The 20,702-nt window shown below is 32.1% G+C and overlaps 1 protein-coding gene across 1 annotated transcript in view; it reads right to left on the minus strand.

The window, feature by feature from the left end:
- The window catches only part of LOC107438083 (plasma membrane calcium-transporting ATPase 2), a 156,825-nt gene that overhangs the window by 11,832 nt on the left and 124,291 nt on the right, over positions 1-20,702 (minus strand). The window contains 7 exon segments of the mRNA XM_043049232.2: positions 1,596-1,807; positions 4,888-5,101; positions 6,287-6,478; positions 9,338-9,532; positions 12,702-12,881; positions 15,862-16,129; positions 18,893-19,134. Coding sequence (XP_042905166.1) covers positions 1,596-1,807; positions 4,888-5,101; positions 6,287-6,478; positions 9,338-9,532; positions 12,702-12,881; positions 15,862-16,129; positions 18,893-19,134 — 1,503 coding nt within the window.

Genomic DNA, 20,702 nt, shown 5'->3' on the forward strand with positions numbered 1-20,702 from the left:
ATATATATATATATATATATATTCCTTATGCTTGATTACGAGAAAATTTCTGGTGTGACAGGTGTGTAAGTCAACCGCTGAAAAATCCAAACGTGAAAATTTCTAAAATTAAAGAATGTAAAAAGCAAAACTATTATTTTTACCCGATTTTTCTCACGTAAATGATACCTCACATTGTTTTCTTAGATATCATACCTTTGCCCTCAGGTGCCCCTTCAAAGAGGCAATAATTAATGCTTTATCTACGTCATCAGTCAAACGTTACTTAACACGTGGCAAAGTGTACATTTAAATGTAATAGTTAAATCTCTTAAAAAATGTGGAATTTCGAATTCGAGAGAGAGTTTTTGAATGGGAGTGAAGACTATTTTCTGTGGGAAGCAGCAATGGAGGAGGATGTTGAAGCAATTGCAAAATGAGATCTTTGTGTGGGAACTATTAAAGTTATTGATACCGACGCAGAGGATATTTAAGAATCTTTGAATTAGTAACTATATGGTATGTCTTAAAAGGTTTTTATGTTATATTTATTTAACTGTTTTTGAATAAATTTCTTGAATTTTATTAGTTTTAAATTTAGTTCCGAACGTAACTTAAGGTATTGTTTCTACAAAGACATTTATATGCAAGCAAAACTGTCTGGATATAACATATTAAAAGCAGTTTTTAGAAAGGGAAGAAATTGATACAGAACTAGTCATATTTATTTCATTGCCTATAATGCATCAACATTTGGTATTTTTGCTATGAGTAAAACAGACAGCCTAAGCTTAAATAAAATCATGCTATGTAAAAACATTCCAGATCAAATTACGGTATAAAGTACCAGCACTTTGGGTGCATCATCCATAAAATCTATTTTACCGCAAAATTCATTTTTACCGTGAATTATTATAACGTAATTTTTACAGTGCTATTCAGTTAGTTAGTGTGATTCACTGATTTTACGGTAATTATCATTGTAAAAACTACGGTATAACAGCTTTTTTGCTCTGTAAAATGTCCCGGTACAAATAGATTTTACGGTAAAAAATACTGTACTACGGTATTATGGTAAAATTATTGTAAAAAGTACCTGTTGTGGTATTATGGTAAAATTACAATAAAAAGCCCCGTATTATGGTATTATGATAAAACTTCCGTAAAAGAACCGTATTACGGGGAAATTTCAGTAAAAAGTACCGTGTTTCGGTATTATGGTAAAATTAGGATAAAAAAGTACCGCATTATGATATTATGGTAAAATTACTATAAAAAGTACCGCATTACGATATCATTTTAAAATCAGGAATTTTTAACATTGTTCTAGTTGAGTGTCATTACCTGTGAGGCAGCTGTGACTACAAGTATGCTGTAAGAAACGGGTTATTATGGTAAAATTATAATAGAAAGCACCGTATTATGGTATTATGAAAAAACTTCCGTAAAAGAACCGTATTACGGTAAAATTTCGGTAAAAAGTACCGTGTTACGGTATTATGGTAAAATTATGATAAAAAGTACCGCATTATGAAATTATGGTAAAATTACAATAAAAAGTACCGCATTACGATATCATTTTAAAATCAAGAATTGTTCTAGTTGAGTGTGATTACCTGTGAGGCAGCTGTGACTACAAGTATGCTGTAAAAAACGGGGTTTGTGAGAAGGCCCTCAAAGATGTTCCTTTCTCCGTGAATTTTTCGGGCGTTTATCTCGTTAAAGAGGGTCATCATGACGAAAGTGTTGAAAATGATGGTGAAATGCTGGGAAGGCGGAGAATGTAAAGGCGCGTACATGCCTGAGTCGATGTCGAAGATTTGGTGCCCTGAAATAAATAAATCATCAATAACTGCGACATAAACAGATTAACATGAAAGTTCAATTTTCTAAAAACTGTAAAAATCTACTTGTCAGAATAACCTGAAATTTGGCTTTGAGGGTTTGACTTTAGGTGAAAGATATAGCAATTCAAAAAGCAGTTCGAAATGTTACTGATAGAGGGTGTTATACTCAATATAATAAGCAACAGATACAATATATAAAAATATAATTGATAAATAAATAAAACTATTTAAAATGCATTCGGTACCTGTCACCATTTCCTAAGAGCCTGACCGATAAAACTACCTTATGTACCTTTTGACAATGGGATCAGAAGGAGAAAGTGTTTTGTTTATTGATCCAATAGTGATTTTAGTGAAATTGAATGTCCTAAAGGCACGCATTGAGCAATTTGCTCGGAATGTAACTTTTGATAAACTGTTCTGAATTATACTGTTTCGCGTTTTTAACTTGTTATACACAAACGTTGGTCAGCAAATAGTTTTCTTAAGGAAGTTTAACAACTGTTTTATACTATTTTGGATGTTGATTTTTTTAATTGGCTTCTAACATTCTTACAATTAAAAATCTATTACATTGTGGCTTTTTCATTTTATTTCTCTGGAACCAAATATCACTGACAATTTACCAGTTATAGCTGCAAATGCAAAGGTAAACTATTTGAAGTTCTGATTGGTAAAGAGCCCCTTGATTTGCAAAATTAGTAACTATTTTTCTTCTTATACTGCTGTTTTTTCCTTGTAAATACTCGGATCAAATTTTAAGTTATTCCGACAAACGAAACTTTTTTATAGCTTTTTTGAAAGTCGGAATTCAATTATTATCATTCAGTAATAAGAGATTTGAAATAATGCTGCATCAAAAGATATCGGCATTTTTAAAATTTGTGAAAAATGATACTTTAAAATGGGTGAAAAGCAATTTCACTAGTTAATCGAAACGGCATTGGTTAAATTTGGCATCTTGAATAAATAGGAAGATTTTGCAATACCATTTCAAGTCCCTTCATGTTCTTATTATGTGCTGTTCGTTGTTCCTCAAAATAAAGTGATCTCATTTTAATTTCAGTAAATTCGAATGCTGGTGTAGGAAAATGTGAAACAGTAATCATACAATTTAAACGAAGTATTAATTTAATATTAAATCAACGTACTTTTGGAGAAAAAAAACTAGAAATACACCCCTATTTTTTTTACTAGAAACTATACAACATAAAAGTAGAGAATCGTGAATTTGATCGACACAGACATTATTTAGATTAAGGTGCAACTTTTGTGCAGAATGATATAACCTTATTTATTGAGGTAAGATGCGCTAAACAAGCAGCATACAACTCTGTCAATGCTATCAAGAACATATGCAACTAAACATACGGCATAGAAATAAAGTAAAAAAATATTCAATAATATTTTCAACTGAATAACAATTTATGATGAGGATACACGCATGAGTAGGGGTAAAATGAGTGCTACACCCCACTTTTAGGGTTGATGACCTCTCTTACTAAGAAGTGTTATGGGATGAGTGCTTCACCCCACTTCGGATCGATCACCACGTCCATGAGATGAGCACTACATTCCACTTCCTCAGTATGGATGCGAGTTCAACCCCACTGATAAGCTCTTAGCACTGTTTTTCAAAGATATGTCACCAAGGAAAATAAAGCCATAAATTAATTGACTGACACTTGAAGCATTGCGATGATTTTAAACTATATATATAATCTTGCCGCGAAGAATTATTTGGGCTTTATATCAGACGAAAAATTTAATGATTTTAAACTCATTTAACTTTTTTAAAAATCGCCAATTTGGTGAAACTTTTCCACCTAGATGAAAATTGTCAAAATCACTGCCATGTTCTCAGTTTTCGCAAATTTTTAAGAGCCCAGGTGGTGCAGCATTGGAGTAAGTTTTTAAATAATGAAAAAATTAGACCACAAACGCTTTTCATTTTCACAAAACTGTGACTTTGCTCCATATCGACGTTTTGTGCCATTTTCAAAGTAAGTGTAGACAGTGCTGGCATTAGATAAGATAAACTTGACCTAACAGTCATAAGTAACAGTTGCAAACTCACAACAGTTATAAAAATGGCATATTACTCGTAAAAAAGCATCATTTCATACTACGATGGAGACTTCGAAAAACAACTATAGTAGGGATGGCTCTTTACGTAGCATGGTTTGGAACTAAGAAAATGCTTCTTATAAAATTTTTAGTATTTATGTTTTCACTTCTGTGATATTAAGAAAAATTTGACGCTTACTTGCTAATCTGAAAAAAAGCTTCAAATGAATTTCTCATTGCGAATTTTTCGTAATTTTTTGCAATGAGAAACTCGTTTGAAACTTAATAAAGATGAAACTTGATAAAAATGAGCGACGATTCTTTCAGAAATACCGGTATATGTCAAAAAATATGAACTCAAAATTTTTAAGATGCAATTTTTTGGCCAAACAATGCTACGTTAAGACCATACATATAAAAATAAAGAAGAACTCTTTGCGATTTTTTTGTAACTTCTTCCAATCAGAAATTCATTTTAAACTTGTTTATGATTTTACAAGAATCCGGACTTAACGAAAAAATTCGAAACAATTGGTGCAATGTTAAGTCTATACCTCGCTTTTAACGAGCAAAACCTATTTTTAGCGAGCACAAATTATGCGATACATAAAATTCTGTACGAATTTTCACTTTTCCAGCTCAACTAATTCCTTAATGTTCCGAAAACATTGACTGAAGCTACTGATGAAATATAAATACAGCAAATATATGTATTTGTTTTAAAGCAGGGGCGCAAATGACGTTTTTCAAGTTATGAGTCTTAAGATAGTTCATTCTTTTCTTCTGCTCAGAAATAAATAATAAATAACTTACTATATTTATAACAAGTAAGTGTGAATTTTTTTGATATTTTTTCACGAATCTTTTCTTAGCAAGCAATCCGTTTGACGAGCAAATATTGTGGTTCCTTCACGCTCGTTATAAGCAAGTTCAATGAATGCAAAATGATCGAAAAGACCAAATACAATTTTTAATTTTAGAAATACCTCCTCACCTACGAAAAGTAATGTGAAAACGATTATAAGTTGATATATGGCATGCCCAATGATGTTCTTCATCATGGTTCTGGAAATGAGAGGTTTCGTTCGACCATAAGGCTTCCTCAGTAATAGGGCTGAGGTAGGCATCTCTGTCGCTAACGCTAAAGACGCTAACGTATCCATGATGAGATTTACCCATAACATTTGAACTGCTTTCAGTGGACTGTCCTGTAAAAGAAAGAAAGGTCAGTTAGTCTTACCCTTAACCCTTTAACGATCGGTTAATTTTCAAGAAAACGGTCATAAAAGTGCATATTTTGTCAAATACACATATTTGATTAGTGCTGATATCTAGTTTAAAATAAACTAACTATCTACAATCACCTTAAAAATATCCTGGTGCTACCATCTGGTGTGCAAAATGAGAAGTAAAATGTTTTCCTAAATGAATTAGTTTTATTCTTATTGGCGCTTTATTCCTGAACACTCCAGCCGGAAATTTCACGGGAGCGAGAAATAGAGTGCGAAACCTCAGCCCGTCATTTTCAAGGGAGCGAGAAGGAAGGGGTTAAAACTTTTGTAACACTATGGATTTCTTAGAAACAAATAATTACTTAGAAAATTTAACTGAGTAACGTCATATGTATTATCCATATGTATCGAGCATATGTATTAATCCAATATTTTTAAATCCTTGCAAAAATGTAATAATTGTTTTATTTTTCAAATATTCCTTCTTTCAATAGTTAACATTTCTGAATAGAGAATAAAGGATTTTTACCGCGATGATATTTTTAATGCTATCAGAAACTGTGAGCATATTTTTAATGGCATTTAGATAAGATATGAGTCCTATTCAATAAATTACTACAGTTTTGATGTACCACATCTATAGTACTGGCTTAATTATAAACTGCGCATATTATTTGTCTTAACTCGGTTTAAGTGATATGCTCCCACACCAAATTCTACAGCACTTGTCCTAAGGCTCTAAATACATAAATTTTTTTTCATATGGCAATTAAGGGATTTGATTATTTTTCGTTATCTAAGTTCAGAAGTTCTGAAATAATGGAACTTATAGTTATGTTTATTTTTATAATATTGTTATTTTTATAATAAAAAATTAAGAAATATTTGCCATTTTAAAAATTCTTCGAGTTTTCCAACTTACATTACTTATTTAAAATACCTATTAAATATTTTGCTTTTCGGTTGGTACAACAAGTGAGCCGGAATCTCCGGTTTCATCATACTAAGTACCGTAAGCAAAGGGTTAATATTAAAAACAGTAATTTATACCCTGCACTCTGATTACTATGATGAGTTAATTGCAAATTTCTCTTGTCAATTATCAGAATTGAAATTTTTAATAACAAAAAATGTAAATTTTTAATAAGAAGAAAATCTTACTTCTATAGCACATGCCCCCACAAAGGCTACGATGACGGCGACTACATTGACAGTGAGTTGAAATTGAAGAAATTTGGCTATACTATCATAAACATTCCTCCCCCACATCACAGCTTTAACTATACTTGTAAAATTGTCATCTGTTAAAATGATATCGGAGGCTTCTTTGGCGACATCTGTTCCTGCAATACCCTGTAAAAAACAGCCAAAAGTGCTAAATGCTCAGCTATCAAAAATTTTATAAATAACCTTGTGCATTTTTAAAAAGAAAACCCAACAAAATATACATAATGGCAGGGGACACAGTCACTGGTTGTCTTAAAAGCAAGTAAAAAATTTAAGAAATCAATTGAAGAAAACCTGGTTTTCTTAATTGTTTTACTAATTAAACGCGGACTTTTATTCTCACCAATAATTGAAATTACTAAGTCATTCAACTGATGGCGCTATTGACGGATAAAAAAATGCAACATTATACAAAAAGAATACAATGCTGGATATCTCATAAATCCAACTGAAAATTTGCACATTCGTCTTACAAATTTTGTTCTCTGGCAAGTACCACTTTGGTTCTGCAAGTCGTCGCTTTGAAACTAAACCGTGGCAACTAAAAAAAGCAAGTTTCTCGGGAGAGCGATTTCTAACTTTTCAGGAACTTCCACCGCAGGTTGACTCAAAGCTATGGCGACTATTACAAAATAGTTTACATTAAAAAAACCCTGTTTCTTTACATTTTTCAATGAACCAGGCCAGATTCTTGCAGCTTTTCTAATTTTGTGGTAATTTCGAAATAAGTTAAGGTACTTTGAGTTGCAACACTTTTCTCTAAAACTTTTATTAAAAGTGGAGAGTTATTTCAAAATATAACGATGTTCTTCAAAATATCCTCCCGAATATTACATATTTCATTCAAATTTTGACATACAACAGTGCAGGAAAAAAATCGCTCTCCTGAAAAACTTGCTTTTTTGAGTTACTATTGTTTAGTTTCAAAGCGACGTTCCAAGGTTTTGTTCAACTGGCACACTGCTACACTATTCCCTAAAACTAAGATGGCGAATCACGCCAATGCGATAATGATTTATCTGCTCTCTAAATTAATTTTATGGAACTATGAAGATAACACGTTGTTTCCTAAAAGGATGATTTTTTCTGACACAAAATGACCCAAATATCAAATTTTTCGATTTTTTTGAGTTACTACGGTTTAGTTTCAAAGTGACGAAATATTGCTTATATTGAAATCATTGTTTCAGGACTTAAGCAGTCAACAGAGCCATCTGTTGAGAAAAAACAAATGATCTAGTTTTTTTTCAGCAGAATGCAGCTAATGTAAGACTTCAATCGACTTCCGTTTTTCATTTTATGAATTTTCTAGGCATTGCTCAACTACGGGACACCCTCGATACAACTTGAAAGTAACCAACGGAAATAAACAGCCGAAGAAAGGTATGAATTCATTCTATCTTCAAGTTATATGGTAGAATGCTTTTCAGAATTTTAAGATTTAATTGATAATTTTTATAAATATAGGGAATTCTATACTTGACAAAGTCGCAAAATCATTGACAAAGGCAATGTGGGAAAGCACTGATTGTAATTATCCATTTTTTATTTATTAATTTTCATAAATTTGCATTTTGTTAAAAACTCTAATCTCAAAAAACAAGCATACAATGCAATAATAATTCTAATGCTTTTGAACAATTTATTAATAAATTTGATTGTAAATTGTCAATCGGCTTGAATAAACTTTAAATGAATCTAGGATTTTTATAACTATGCTCTTCAGCGTATCTGGTGGACATTTTCTGGATTATTCTTATTTAATAAGCAGTAGAAAGTAAACTCTTTGATTTAGATTAACTTTTAAAAAGCTATGATGAGAAATTCAGCAAAGCTTTGATTGAATTAATGGAAATAATTATAAAGTGACATTTAGTGAATTTTAGAACATCAACTTTAAGTGAATATCTAATATCTTATAGTGAATATCTAAAAGGCTGCTTGCAAAACAAATTTTTACTTTTAAAAACTCCCTTACTTAAACATTGGTTTTTTAAAGTAACAGCCAACCATGGCACATTTTAACCCTAAAATTTTAAGCATTTCCAGATTATCATTAGGTACCCTTCTTCTGTCATGTTACTTTTTAAGTACTAGACCAGGGATGGGTAAACTACGGCCCGCGGGCCAACTATGGCCCGTCGGAAGGTTTTATCCGGCCCGCGGATAGAATTTTAACTTGCCGATCCGTGGTGAATATAAACAAGATGCATTATACATCCATTTTCTTGTCTACTATGTTTAAAGCTACTGATGACCTTTTTACTTTCCCTATTTTTGTTCTACAAAATATAAATTGATGGAAATAGTACAACATGGATGGCTTCAATATAAAATGTTGAAAGCCGAAGTTCTTTATAGAATAGCCGTAGATTGGCTCCAACAAGCGTTTGTCTTTCTCGAGGAGCACACATATGGAAACTAATATATTAACATGTGGTAGACCACGAAATTTTAAGCTCGAAGGAGCAGATTTTTCTGCCGGCCCGAGTTGTAACATTATCTATTGCGTATGGAAAGATTGCACACATATCATGTCATTGCGAAACCCAGAAAATCAGGACTATGCTTGCTTCATCTTATATATGTGAACAAGTGTTTTCAATTATAAACCTTATAAAAAATCCCTTCAGAAGTAGACTAACAGACAAGCATTTAGCCTCGTTTCTTAAAATAAGCACATCTCACTTCGAACCTCAATATAAGGAACTTTTAAAAATGAAATCGCAATTTCAATAAATATTTAAATTAAAACTTGTATACGGTTTTTTCTTAAGAAGTATCTACTCGGCCCACCAAACTTTTTTTTTCTCGATATTTTGCCCTCGACCAAAAAAGTTCGCCCATCCCTGTACTAGACTCATAAGAAATATTTAGAGATGTTGAAATTTTTTTTTCCATTTGTAAACTGCAACGTAGTTTTCATTCAAACTAAAATAAAGAGGAATGCTATACATATTGAAACATGAAAGTGTCTTTGTTTACCATAGCGAACCCAACATCCGCCTTTTTCAATGCAGGTCCATCGTTTGTACCATCACCGGTGACTGCTACAACTTCCCTGTTGGCGTGAAGTTTGCTGTCAATAATACCTTTCACCAGTGTGTACTTATCAGTTGGAGAACTTCGAGCCAAGACTCGAAGACGAGGCCACACTTTATCTAATAGATTTTGTTGTACCTGCAAAGTAAACACAGAAAATTACCTATCAATGCTAAATATTTACGAATTTAATAAAATTAAGGCTTTTTCAATATTATTTCGATTGTTATAATCTCGAAGAGTAGTGGTAGTTCCTTATTTACGTGCAACCATAAGGCTTGGAGTCAGTCTCGAAAACATCTCTGAGGATATACCAAAGATATGCCATCGCAGTTTTAATCCTCCACACAGGGTATAGCTTCCCCCCTTTGGTAGTCAAGCATTTTACGTTTGAGCACTTAAGCGAAGACTGACTCCCTGCACCCTCGGTCGATTTGCATGCTGATCAAAATAACCACCCACCCGCTCAATGACCACTGAAAGTGAGACTTGGCTTCCGCGTTTTACTGGGAACCGTATTTTCATGATCAAATTGACTTTTTTAAAGCAATTTCATTGAAATGTATGAGTAATATTATATGCTGCTATGTTAGAAAAGAAGATATCATCAAAAATTTTTTGGTTATTTTTTGTAATTGAATAAATATTATGCTACTAAATGTTAACGAAGTAATATGTCTCTCAATTTTAAGATATTTTAAAAGAAATTCATGAAATTTTGATAAGGAAATATCTTTATATCTTTAACCCAAACAAAAAATATCTGGTAAATGAAAAAAAAAATAATTATTTGAGTCCTAAGCAATGGTATAAATCATTACTGGTTAAAAATAAATTAAGAAACTTTTTTACACAGTTTGAACAGAATTGATTGAAAACTGAGATTCTCTTAAAAATATAATTTTTTTGCTTAAAATGCATTTAGAGATTTAAGGGAAACTACAGTTTTTAAGTTACTTGATCAAGGAGACATTATTCAATTAAAAGGAACGAATAAGGCTTCGAATTATGACCTACCATCAAACTCTTCCATGAAATTCACAAATACAAATAAATCTGAGGATACATTTGAATTTTTATGACGCTCAGTGGTTGTAGTTCTCGTGAGGCTTCACTGCCCACGATTGCAATAATTATAAAATTGATATAACTGTGAAAAGCAGTGTAGTATGATCAAAACTACTTTCTACGTTTTGTTGATACTCAAATTTACAAATAACGCTTACAGTCACGCATCTCTTATGCCTTATAACAGTGTAAACTAAGTAAATTTTCGTTCTAACTGTTAATTTTTCTTGTATCCCCAACCATTAACAATATCGAAAAGCTAACTTTGATTCCTGGAATTTGATGATACAGTAAGTGATTTCCAAAGTCATTTTTTATGAATGATTTTATATGAACTATTACGTTCAAGCTATTAAAGCGTAAAGAGTATAATCGTACATCCTTGTTTTTAAAATATTTTAATTTACATGACTGAAAACTCGTGAGTATGACTTTTAAATTGTGTTCATTGTCAAAAGTTCGGTTATTCGTTTGCGTTCAGTTAACGGTTTATTCTAATTAAAGCAAAATAAGCTCTGAAGTATGCAGAAAGATTAGTTCTTTCAAGATAATAATCCCTGTTTCAAAAGAATCGCGAACTCATGGTTTTCTGCTGTTTGAAAAAATATATGTAATATTGTAATCATCTTTTGAATTATTTTTTTAAATTTTTAATCTTCAACTATCAACTTTCTTTTTTTTTTAAATTTTAAATTTCTCGTGCATGTTTAATTTTCAACGACATTATTGATTTTAAACAGCTAAATTTATTTGTATTTATAGTTTATATGTCAATCGCAAAAAATACGTTATCATTTAACCCTAAGAAAATTTGTATCTAAGTTAAACCGTAATACCGGTACCTCAAACAGTAATTCGCTGCAATAAGGTATTAAATGAAACATGGTTGCATTTCAAATTAATGCTCAATATCGAGTAATTAAGTTCAAAATGACCAATATTGCTCAACTTGTTTCAAGATTGTAACTAATTTCAACGAAATTATGGTTTCACAGTACACGTTACAAGTATTTTTATAATACGGTTTTTTTAATGCGATTTCTTTTCTTTGACATTTCTTAAAGCATGCAATATTTTTTATTTCATCATGAGTTTCTTTAAAAGCACTCTGTTAAAAAATCTGGATCAAATTATAGTAAAAATTGGCACTCAGGGTATAAGCATTTTTTACGGTAAAATTTTACGAAACGAAAAGCCCGATGTATTGTAATTATTACAGTAATAATTACTGTAAAATTATTGGTCATTGATTACTGTAAAATTATAGAAATTAAATATATATTACTCTAAAAGTTATTGTATAAAGCTTTACGGTACAAGGGCTTTGACGGATGCTGCATTCAGAAGCCCGTACTTTTTACAGTAATTTGATCCGGAATTTTTACAGTACAAGTGATTAAAAAGCAGAGAAACGCACATGTAATATAAAATAAAGTTATCTATAGTGCGAATCATTTTCGTATTACGAAGAACGTTCTTAACTTCTTTCGTTGGAATAAATTGGATTTGGAGTAAACGCACACTGTTAAAATTTTCATTCTAAAATTATGGTAAAATAACTGGTAGCTGTCTGTCCATCCGATTAACCGTAATGTCTACGGTAAAGAATATTTTTTTTCCTTTATGGTTTTGAAACCATTTGCAAAACGTATGGTAATAAAACCATGAATACAAGACTATACGGTTTTTTAATAATTTACAACTAGCATTTTTCAAAAATGTAAAGAAAAAAAAAACTATTTAGCAAGACATAGGAGCTCGGTCTCTCGTAAGGTAATGGGCATTGGTGAGTGACGGACACTAGAAATTCTTCGTGTGTTGAAGAGAAAAGAGGAAATATTGTGGTGTCAACACTAGGATTCGAACTCCAGTTCTACCGGTCATGATATTGACAGATAAGCCCGCTCGGCTGTGACATGTACGCAGTTGCAAAGAACTAAGTAGCTTTATTAGGTGGTTCTAGTTCGTGCGATAAAATTCTGGTTGTTTAACCGTACTAGGTGAAAGCAGTTAATAAACAATTATTCTCAAACTTAACAGTTTGATTACCATTTTATTCATGGTTATTTGACTGTTTTAATTAAATATGGTGAAATAACCATTCAATAAATTGTTATTTAACCATTTTTTCCCAGAAATTTTTAACAGTGCGCAACTATTATTTGGAGTAAATTTTTGCATTATAAGCATAACATAATTTATTAACATTATTTTTTTAACAAAGTAAAGATAGACATACTTCTCCGTTGGCATCTCGTATTCTAGCGTTGAATTCTTTTCCTTCTAAAACAAGGAAGTCATCCTGTGGCCTGATGATGCCGCATTTTTGGCTAATGGATCGGGCAGTATTGATGTTATCACCCGTCACCATTCGAACAGTAATACCCGCTTTTTGACATTGTTTGATGGCTTCCGGTACCTAAAGAATTTTTTATAGCGTCAACATATTTTTCGAGATCTATAGTGTGACAAAAAATATACATCGATTTATTTGCAATCATTAGCATTAATATTTTTGACACAATTCTTGCATTAAAATTTTTGTTATAATGTGATTGTTGTATTGCTATTATGTTAGTTAAAGTAGATTGCATTAAGATTGTTATATTGCTTGCTGCATTAAAATCTGCTTTCTATAATGTAAATGATGTAGTAAAAATTCTGCATAGTTTCTTAAAATTGTGATTGTCACATTAGCACTGCTACATTATTTGTTACTAGCGTGTAGTATTAAAATTGCTTCATCGTTGTTACTAAGAGATTGTTGCTTTTTTAGTAATAAAGCAAATGTTGCCTTAAGGTTGTTTGTCATAAAGTGATTGTTACATTAAAATTTTTGCATTGCTTGTTACAGAACAATACTTGTATTAACGATTCTACATTATTTTTATTTTGCGATTTTAATACACTGCAATTGTTGTATAAAAATTGCTACATTTGTTACAATGTGTTGGATTAAGATTGCTTCATTACCCCTTGCATTATTATTGTTGAAATAAAATTGGTACATTATTCGTTACATTGCTGTTGTCGCATTAGCACTGCTGCATTATTTGTTATTAGCATTAAAATTGTTAACTTGTTACTTGTATTAAAATTGCTTCATCGTTGTTACTAAGAGATTGCTGCATTTTTAGTAATAAAGCAAATGTTGCCCTAAGATTGTTACACTGTTTGTCACAAAGTGATTGTTACATTAAAATTTTTGCATTGCTTGTTACAAAACAATACTTGTATTAACGATTCTACATTATTTTTATTTTGCGATTTTAATACACTGCAATTGTTGTATACAAATTGCTACATTTGTTGCAATGTGTTGGGTTAAAATTGCTTCATTACCCCTTACATTATTATTGTTGAAATAAAATTGGTACATTATTCGTTACATTGCTGTTATTGCTTTTTTTTAATCAGAATCCAATTGTTAAATTATTTGTTATAAAACGAATGTTGCATTGTGTATCATAATGCAAATGTTTTAGTAAGATTTTTGCGTTAAAAAGTGATTGTTTAAATACTTCTGCAGTATTTTCCATAAATTTTTTTTTAATTTTATAATCGACATTGAATATACCGAACAATTTTTGGGTTTACGGTAATTCATGTTCAACTCCGTACCCTTGTAATTTGTGAACCCAACCCAGGAGACAAGAAAACTTCTTGAACAAACTTTGGGTCAAACTAACTTTTGTGGAGACCTTTTTGATGGAACTGAACCGCATTTGCGTTACATATGGAAAGAAAAACCTCTAAAATGCCCCTCGATTAGCTAGATGGCAAAGGGATTCTAATTTATGTTCCTACTGTTTCGTCCAATGAGGATAGTTTGAGGTATCACTCAGGTCCAGTCGAGCCAGAAGCATAATTCGAATCAGACAACTATCGCTGGGATTTGAAAAATCTGAAGTGATTGCTCCATTACAAAACCACCGCGGCTCACTATATTTAGGTTATTAAAGATGCAAAGAAAAAGTAATCCTAAGGAAGATATATTAAGGCACAGGACACCAACTGTATGACCACAGGACCACATCTCCCACCAATTATTCTATGTGGGTGATTATGATAAATATAATTTGAATCAATGTTATCGATAATTTTAAGAAAGCATTTGTCCAAGAGCTTGAATTGTGTTTTTAGCTAGACCACAGAGTTAGAAAAATCTAAAAGGTATGATACATTTTACGATTTTACATGCTTCTTTCGAAAATAAACAATCTGACACATTAAAAGAAATAATTATTTATCTATGATCTACAAAATTAAAAATAAAACAATGTACTGTAAAAACAACTAATCTTTAAAATTGTTAAATACTTTACGAAAACGAAAATTTTAAACGCTTAAAATTCTTTACACTACTTGCTGAATGTTTAACATGCTTAAAAGTCATATCTTTTATTAATGAATGAATTGCGCAATGATATAGACTAAGATACTGTAAAACAAAAAAAGATCTATGATGTAAATTTTTAAAATTAATTATTCAATATTTTTTAAGTGATTCCATGACGTATGTCTGGCATGTGACGTATTAGATTTATTAATATATTTGTGCAAAAAAATGTATAATATCTTATATAATATATTTTCTATATCTATCTATCTTTATANAACATGTAGGACCACCTTTAGCCCTCAAAACTGCTACGACCGGCAGCACGAATTTGGTTTTCCAAGTAGGACCACAAATGCTCTATTGGATTAAGGTCAGGTGAATTTGGGGGCCAAGACATGACTTGAAAGTCACTGGAATGTTCCTCGACGATTCGACCCTTATGACATGGTGCATTATCCTGTTGGTAAGCACCATCCCCCGCAGGAAAAATTGTTGCCATGAATGGGTGAACCTGGTCTGCAACTATGTTCAAGTAGCTTACAGACGTCAGGGATTGTTCTGTGAGGATTACGGGTCCTAATGTGTCCCATGAAAACATTGCTCCTGGGCGAGAAACCATGAAAACCTGGGTGAGCCCATAGTTATAGATGGAGGGTAGTCATAATGTAATGGCTCTTTGTTGTATATACCATAACAACGGTTAGCAAAAAAATTAAGAAAATAATAGGTTTTGTTTTCTGCACATAAGCTACAAATACATACATACAATTTGAAGAAATTTAAAATTTAAACAAAAATGGAAAATAAAATAAAATAGGGAAAAGATATAATCTCGTCATCAGCTCACACGATTATATCCGAAAAGAATAGTGCTTTCTAATACTGTATTAATATAGCCGAAGCAAAACATATCAATACAATAGTGTGAGGAGCAACAAGAAAATTGAAAACGAAAACATAAATCATTAAGCAAAGCAAAAGTTGTAAAGCACAAATAATATATATATATATATATATATATACACAGAGAGAGGACAGTTGATAGTTAGCTATTTACCTCCGGCCTTACAGGATCTTCGATTCCCACTATACAAACTGCAGTTAAATTTTGGACAATGAACTGTTCATCGTCCCAATTTGGTTCACCATTGCATTTCTCTTGATTAATATGAGCTTCATCGCTGCAGACAAAGTCTTTATAGGCGATGCCGATAGTGCGCAAACCATAGCAAGCCATCGGTTCGATCACATTTGTTACCAGCCGATCCGCGTCAGCAGACGAGAACCTTTCCAACTGACCATTAGCGCCAAAGATAAATGTACACCTGAAATTAAAAAATGTGTTTAAATTTAATAAATTGTATAAAAATCTGTTTAATTTTTTTTAAATAATTGCTGCAATCGTTGTAAATCTGTCTAAAAGTACTTCAGATAACACCATTAATTAAATTTAGTATAGTGGCTATATACGCAAACCAAAAATGTATATTTAAATAATATAAGCAAAAGTAATGATTCTTCGGTATTACATATTGTTTTAAGTAATTTAAGTAAATAACGATTCTTCATCGACAGAATTAAGTAAATAACGATTCTTCATCGACAAAATGCCATGAAATGAATTGACATTGCTCTTTGAAAAGCTTATATACACCATCTTATCATCTTTATTACAACTTCAATTCTCAATTTAAACATTTAAAATGTGTAATCCACGTTTCATTGCGTTTCAGATTACATAAAAAATCACATTGCTTTTTTGACCAAAAATCTCCATTGTCACTTTGGATTATTAAAAGAAATAACATAAATTGTGGTCTAGTATTCAAACAACATAATTTGGAATTTTAAACATACATCAAAGACAATATCTACATTTTAAAGATTTACCTACAATTAAACCTACAATGAATCTGCAATTTAAAGACAGTTGTAGGTTAATCAAATAGCAAAAAATTATATCACTTAGCTTCAACAATCCTTTTAAAAAAAGAAAATTTTAGCAGCACATTCTGAAGTCACGTGTATCACTAACAGCTTGATCAGACTATATTTCCCTTCTACTCTCTTATAAAATTATTTTAAAAACGTATTGAACAATTTTCAAATGACACTAGCTTAAATAGGATCATATCACACTGGAATAAAGTGAAGGTTTAAAGTTTATGATTAGAAATGTTCAATTACTTTCTCAATAATCCCACAATTACTACTACAACTTAGAAAATATTACGTAGAATCGTAAATCAATCTAACTAAATTCTGAATTAGGTAGCGAAATTTATTTGATCTTCCTTCTTAAGGTTAATATTTTTTTTCGCTTAAAACTTGAAGCAATTATTTTTATGGTAATGGCTATATCAAATCATTTAATTTTCGCAGCATTTTTTTAATGTTTTATTCGTTCCTTAAGGTTTGTTTAGTAACGTGCTAATTAAGCCTCATTAATTTTAAGAGCTATGAAATTGGTTTCAGGTTTGCATATTACAAGTTAATTTTTTGCTATTAATTGAAATCAAGATATTAAATACGATTATCTTTCTACATTTTATGAAGTACAAGGATGTGTGATAGGAACAAAACTGCGATTCATTAACTGTATTTCGCATATGGTAATTGGTATACTTGTAATTATATTTAGCATATTTTCTGAATTATTGGGCATTTAATATTAAAGAGAGGTGTTATATAAGAATGCATCTTCTTGTTACAAATATAGCTTGATAGTCACGTAATAATATAGAAAAGAACTGAGAGTTAAGAAATAACTGGTCACAACTGTAAAGGGGATATAACTTTCCAAAACATCAATCTAAATTCATCAATCTCATTAATCTTAACCGAACAGTAAGCGATAAAACTTGGAGATAGATTCTGGTAAAGGTTATTGCGGGGCCGGGATAGCCTGTTCGGTATAGAGCTGGGCCCATGTCTGAGTGTTCGAACCCCGCCGGCCGAAGACTCCCCGTGTAGTAAAGTGACTAACTAAACTCAGTGGGGTGACAGCCCATAGAGGGCCATGGCCTACTGTGCCCATCTCAGTTTTCTTGACCTTGGGCTCTTAGGTGCAGGAGCCGTAACCCCCAGTGTTTAGTTCCCAAGCATGCTTGGTACTCATTTATCGACCCACTGAAGAGATGAAAGGCTGAGTCAACCTTGCCCGGCTCGAGGATCGAACCCAGGACCTGTTGCACGACAGCGCGAAGCGCTACCGCTCAACCACCGGGCATCAGTAAAGTGACTGATGCACGTTAAATCTGTCGAGTCGCAAAAGTCCTCCATGTTCCCATAACAAATCAATACCTCTGGGGGTACTGGATTGGAGATCGATTGTTCTCTGATTCAGGTCAAAATTACGATCTGTGGATGAATGAAAAGATGTATGAATGTGTCCGCCCTATAAACGGGTGCGACGTATGGTGTGGCTGAAGTCGAGTTCTTGGCCATAGATGGCGTCACTGAGAAACAAAAAACGCACACTCTGCCTTAAATTTGTTCGATTTCACCAAGCAGGCTTGCCGCTTGGCAAGTGGCACTAGAAACAACAGCAAGCGTTATTGCTGCCTTTAGGCTAGAAACTGGCCACAATTGTCTTGCTGGTTACCAAAATAGATTTGGATTATTATCTAGAGAATTTGGATAACTCTTTACAAAAAGGAAATTTAATTAAAACAGCAGAGTCGCTATGGTTCAAGGAGTAGAGCTTTCGCCTCCGAATGAGGGGACCAGATTCGACCCAGCTGTGGCTGGTCGAAAACTCAGAATTTTGTCGGCTATTCAACACCGGTTATAAAATAAAATAGTTACTAAAAAGCAGAAAAAGTAAGAACATTTAGAGACATAAAATGTCAAGCTGAAAAGCGTCTCCCCTAGTGGCGTACGATAATATTTCTGACCCTGGTTTGCTGAATCATCTTGTATAATCATAACTTAATTTAACCCACTTCATGGCAATAAATATACAGAATTCGTCACGGTTCTAGTGCTGGGTGATGCTGCGTACATTTGTTTATCCCCAGAGAGTTCCCCAATTTGTTCCAATAAGCTGGTGATAATTTAGATCTTTTCACAGATTAAAGATATCTTACTTTTGAAGAACTATTTCTGATGCTCCTTTGGTGAATATCCGGAAACCACCATTGGGCAGACGTATCACAGTACTCATGGATTTTCTGACGGAATTGAAAGTGTACACTTTGTGAAGTTTCTCTTCGGGCATAATGTCCCGCACAGCCTGATAGTCTTTGCCCAGATCAAGCACAAACCCCAGGAGTGCGCATTCTGTCTTGTTGCCTACTTGCTTCGGCAGCTCACCAGGATTGTCAGGAGGCTAAAAAAACATTAATTTACAGTCAGTTTTTAGTTTTGTTTTAGCAGAAAAAAACATTTATCTTCAGTTGTCAATTATATTATAAAAGCTAGAGGGTAATTAGCAAACCTCAATTAAGATTCTTTATACTAATTAATTTAATGGCAAAAGTTACATAATTTTTTATTTATTCATTCATTTTAAGAAATATGATAGGTAAAATAGTTGCGGTAGCAAACGTTTTGTTTTAAAAAAATTCAAAGTTTTCATGCAGATTATATTTTGTTATGACCCATTTAGTTACAAATTATATTCTTTTAAAGAAAATTACTCTCATAAAAGTTATTTTGATGCATTAATCAGAATATTCTTAAATAGAAAAACGAGATAATAAAATGTTTCAGAACCTCCAAGAGCTATTAACTTCGATGTTAATAAATCAAAAATTAAAACAAAATGGTTTAAAATATTAAATCTGAATTATTTAAATTTATATTTATTTATTTATTTTTTAATTTATTAAAAACAAAACTAAATTGCTAAGAGATGTAAAGCAAATGCTAAAGTTCAGAGAGCTGGTCGTAAATATTTATGGGCAGCTCTGTTCTTTTTAAAAAATGCTCAGTAATCCTAATTACTTAACAAAATTAGTAAAGTTGATCGTTTATTTATACGGTTGTTGTGTAAAGCTTCCTAACGCAATTCTGAGGCGTTCGCCCTTTTCCATGGTGATTACAGCATCAGACTACGGGCACAATACCTCTAGACTCAAACCCAGCTGACGTCGAATAACATCTAACTCGGACTCTATACGTCGGTGAGCACAAAAAATGGCACTACAATAATTCTTAGAACATATGATACTACAGTAATTCTTAGAAAAATAGCACTACACCAATTTGCATTGATTCGACAATCAAATCTCAGACAACGTCAAGAATAAGGTAAATTTAACAAGCATAACTTTAATTTTACAGTTGGTAGTGATATATTTCACGAAAATAAATTTAAGCCCTACATGTATTTTTGCCTTGATTCATCATGTCATGATAGCTCTTCAACATAAATTCATTTTAACGGCACATGATTTGAGCAAATTTTTCAGATCACTGATAGTAATTTAGCGGTGATATTTTTTAAAGTGCACAGTAAATCAATCTTTAAAAACATATTAATATTTTATAACTTGCTAATACTACTAATAGATTATAGCACAGCAAATGTTTACAGCTAAAAAGTCACATAATTATGAAAATTGAAATATCTTGGAAATGTTTCCTATTTAAAATTGTACAAAATAAACTTTTCATCTTTCACATTTAAAAGTTTTATTATTGTAAAATTACACTGAAGAGCCATTATATTATGACCACCCTGCTAATAACATGTAGGACCACCTTTAGCCCTCAAAATTGCTAGCACCCGCCGTGGCATTGAATCCACAAGGTGCTGATAGGCAGTCTGAGGTATCTGGTACCAAGCGCTCACCAGCTGGTCCTGCAATTCCCTCACATTGCGAAGAGGTAGCGTAGCAGCACGAATTTGGTTTTCCAAGTAGGACTACAAATGCTCTATTGGATTAAGCTCAG

Source organism: Parasteatoda tepidariorum, chromosome 10 (genome assembly GCF_043381705.1).
Source record: "Parasteatoda tepidariorum isolate YZ-2023 chromosome 10, CAS_Ptep_4.0, whole genome shotgun sequence".
In the NCBI taxonomy this organism is placed as follows: Eukaryota; Metazoa; Arthropoda; class Arachnida; order Araneae; family Theridiidae; genus Parasteatoda; species Parasteatoda tepidariorum.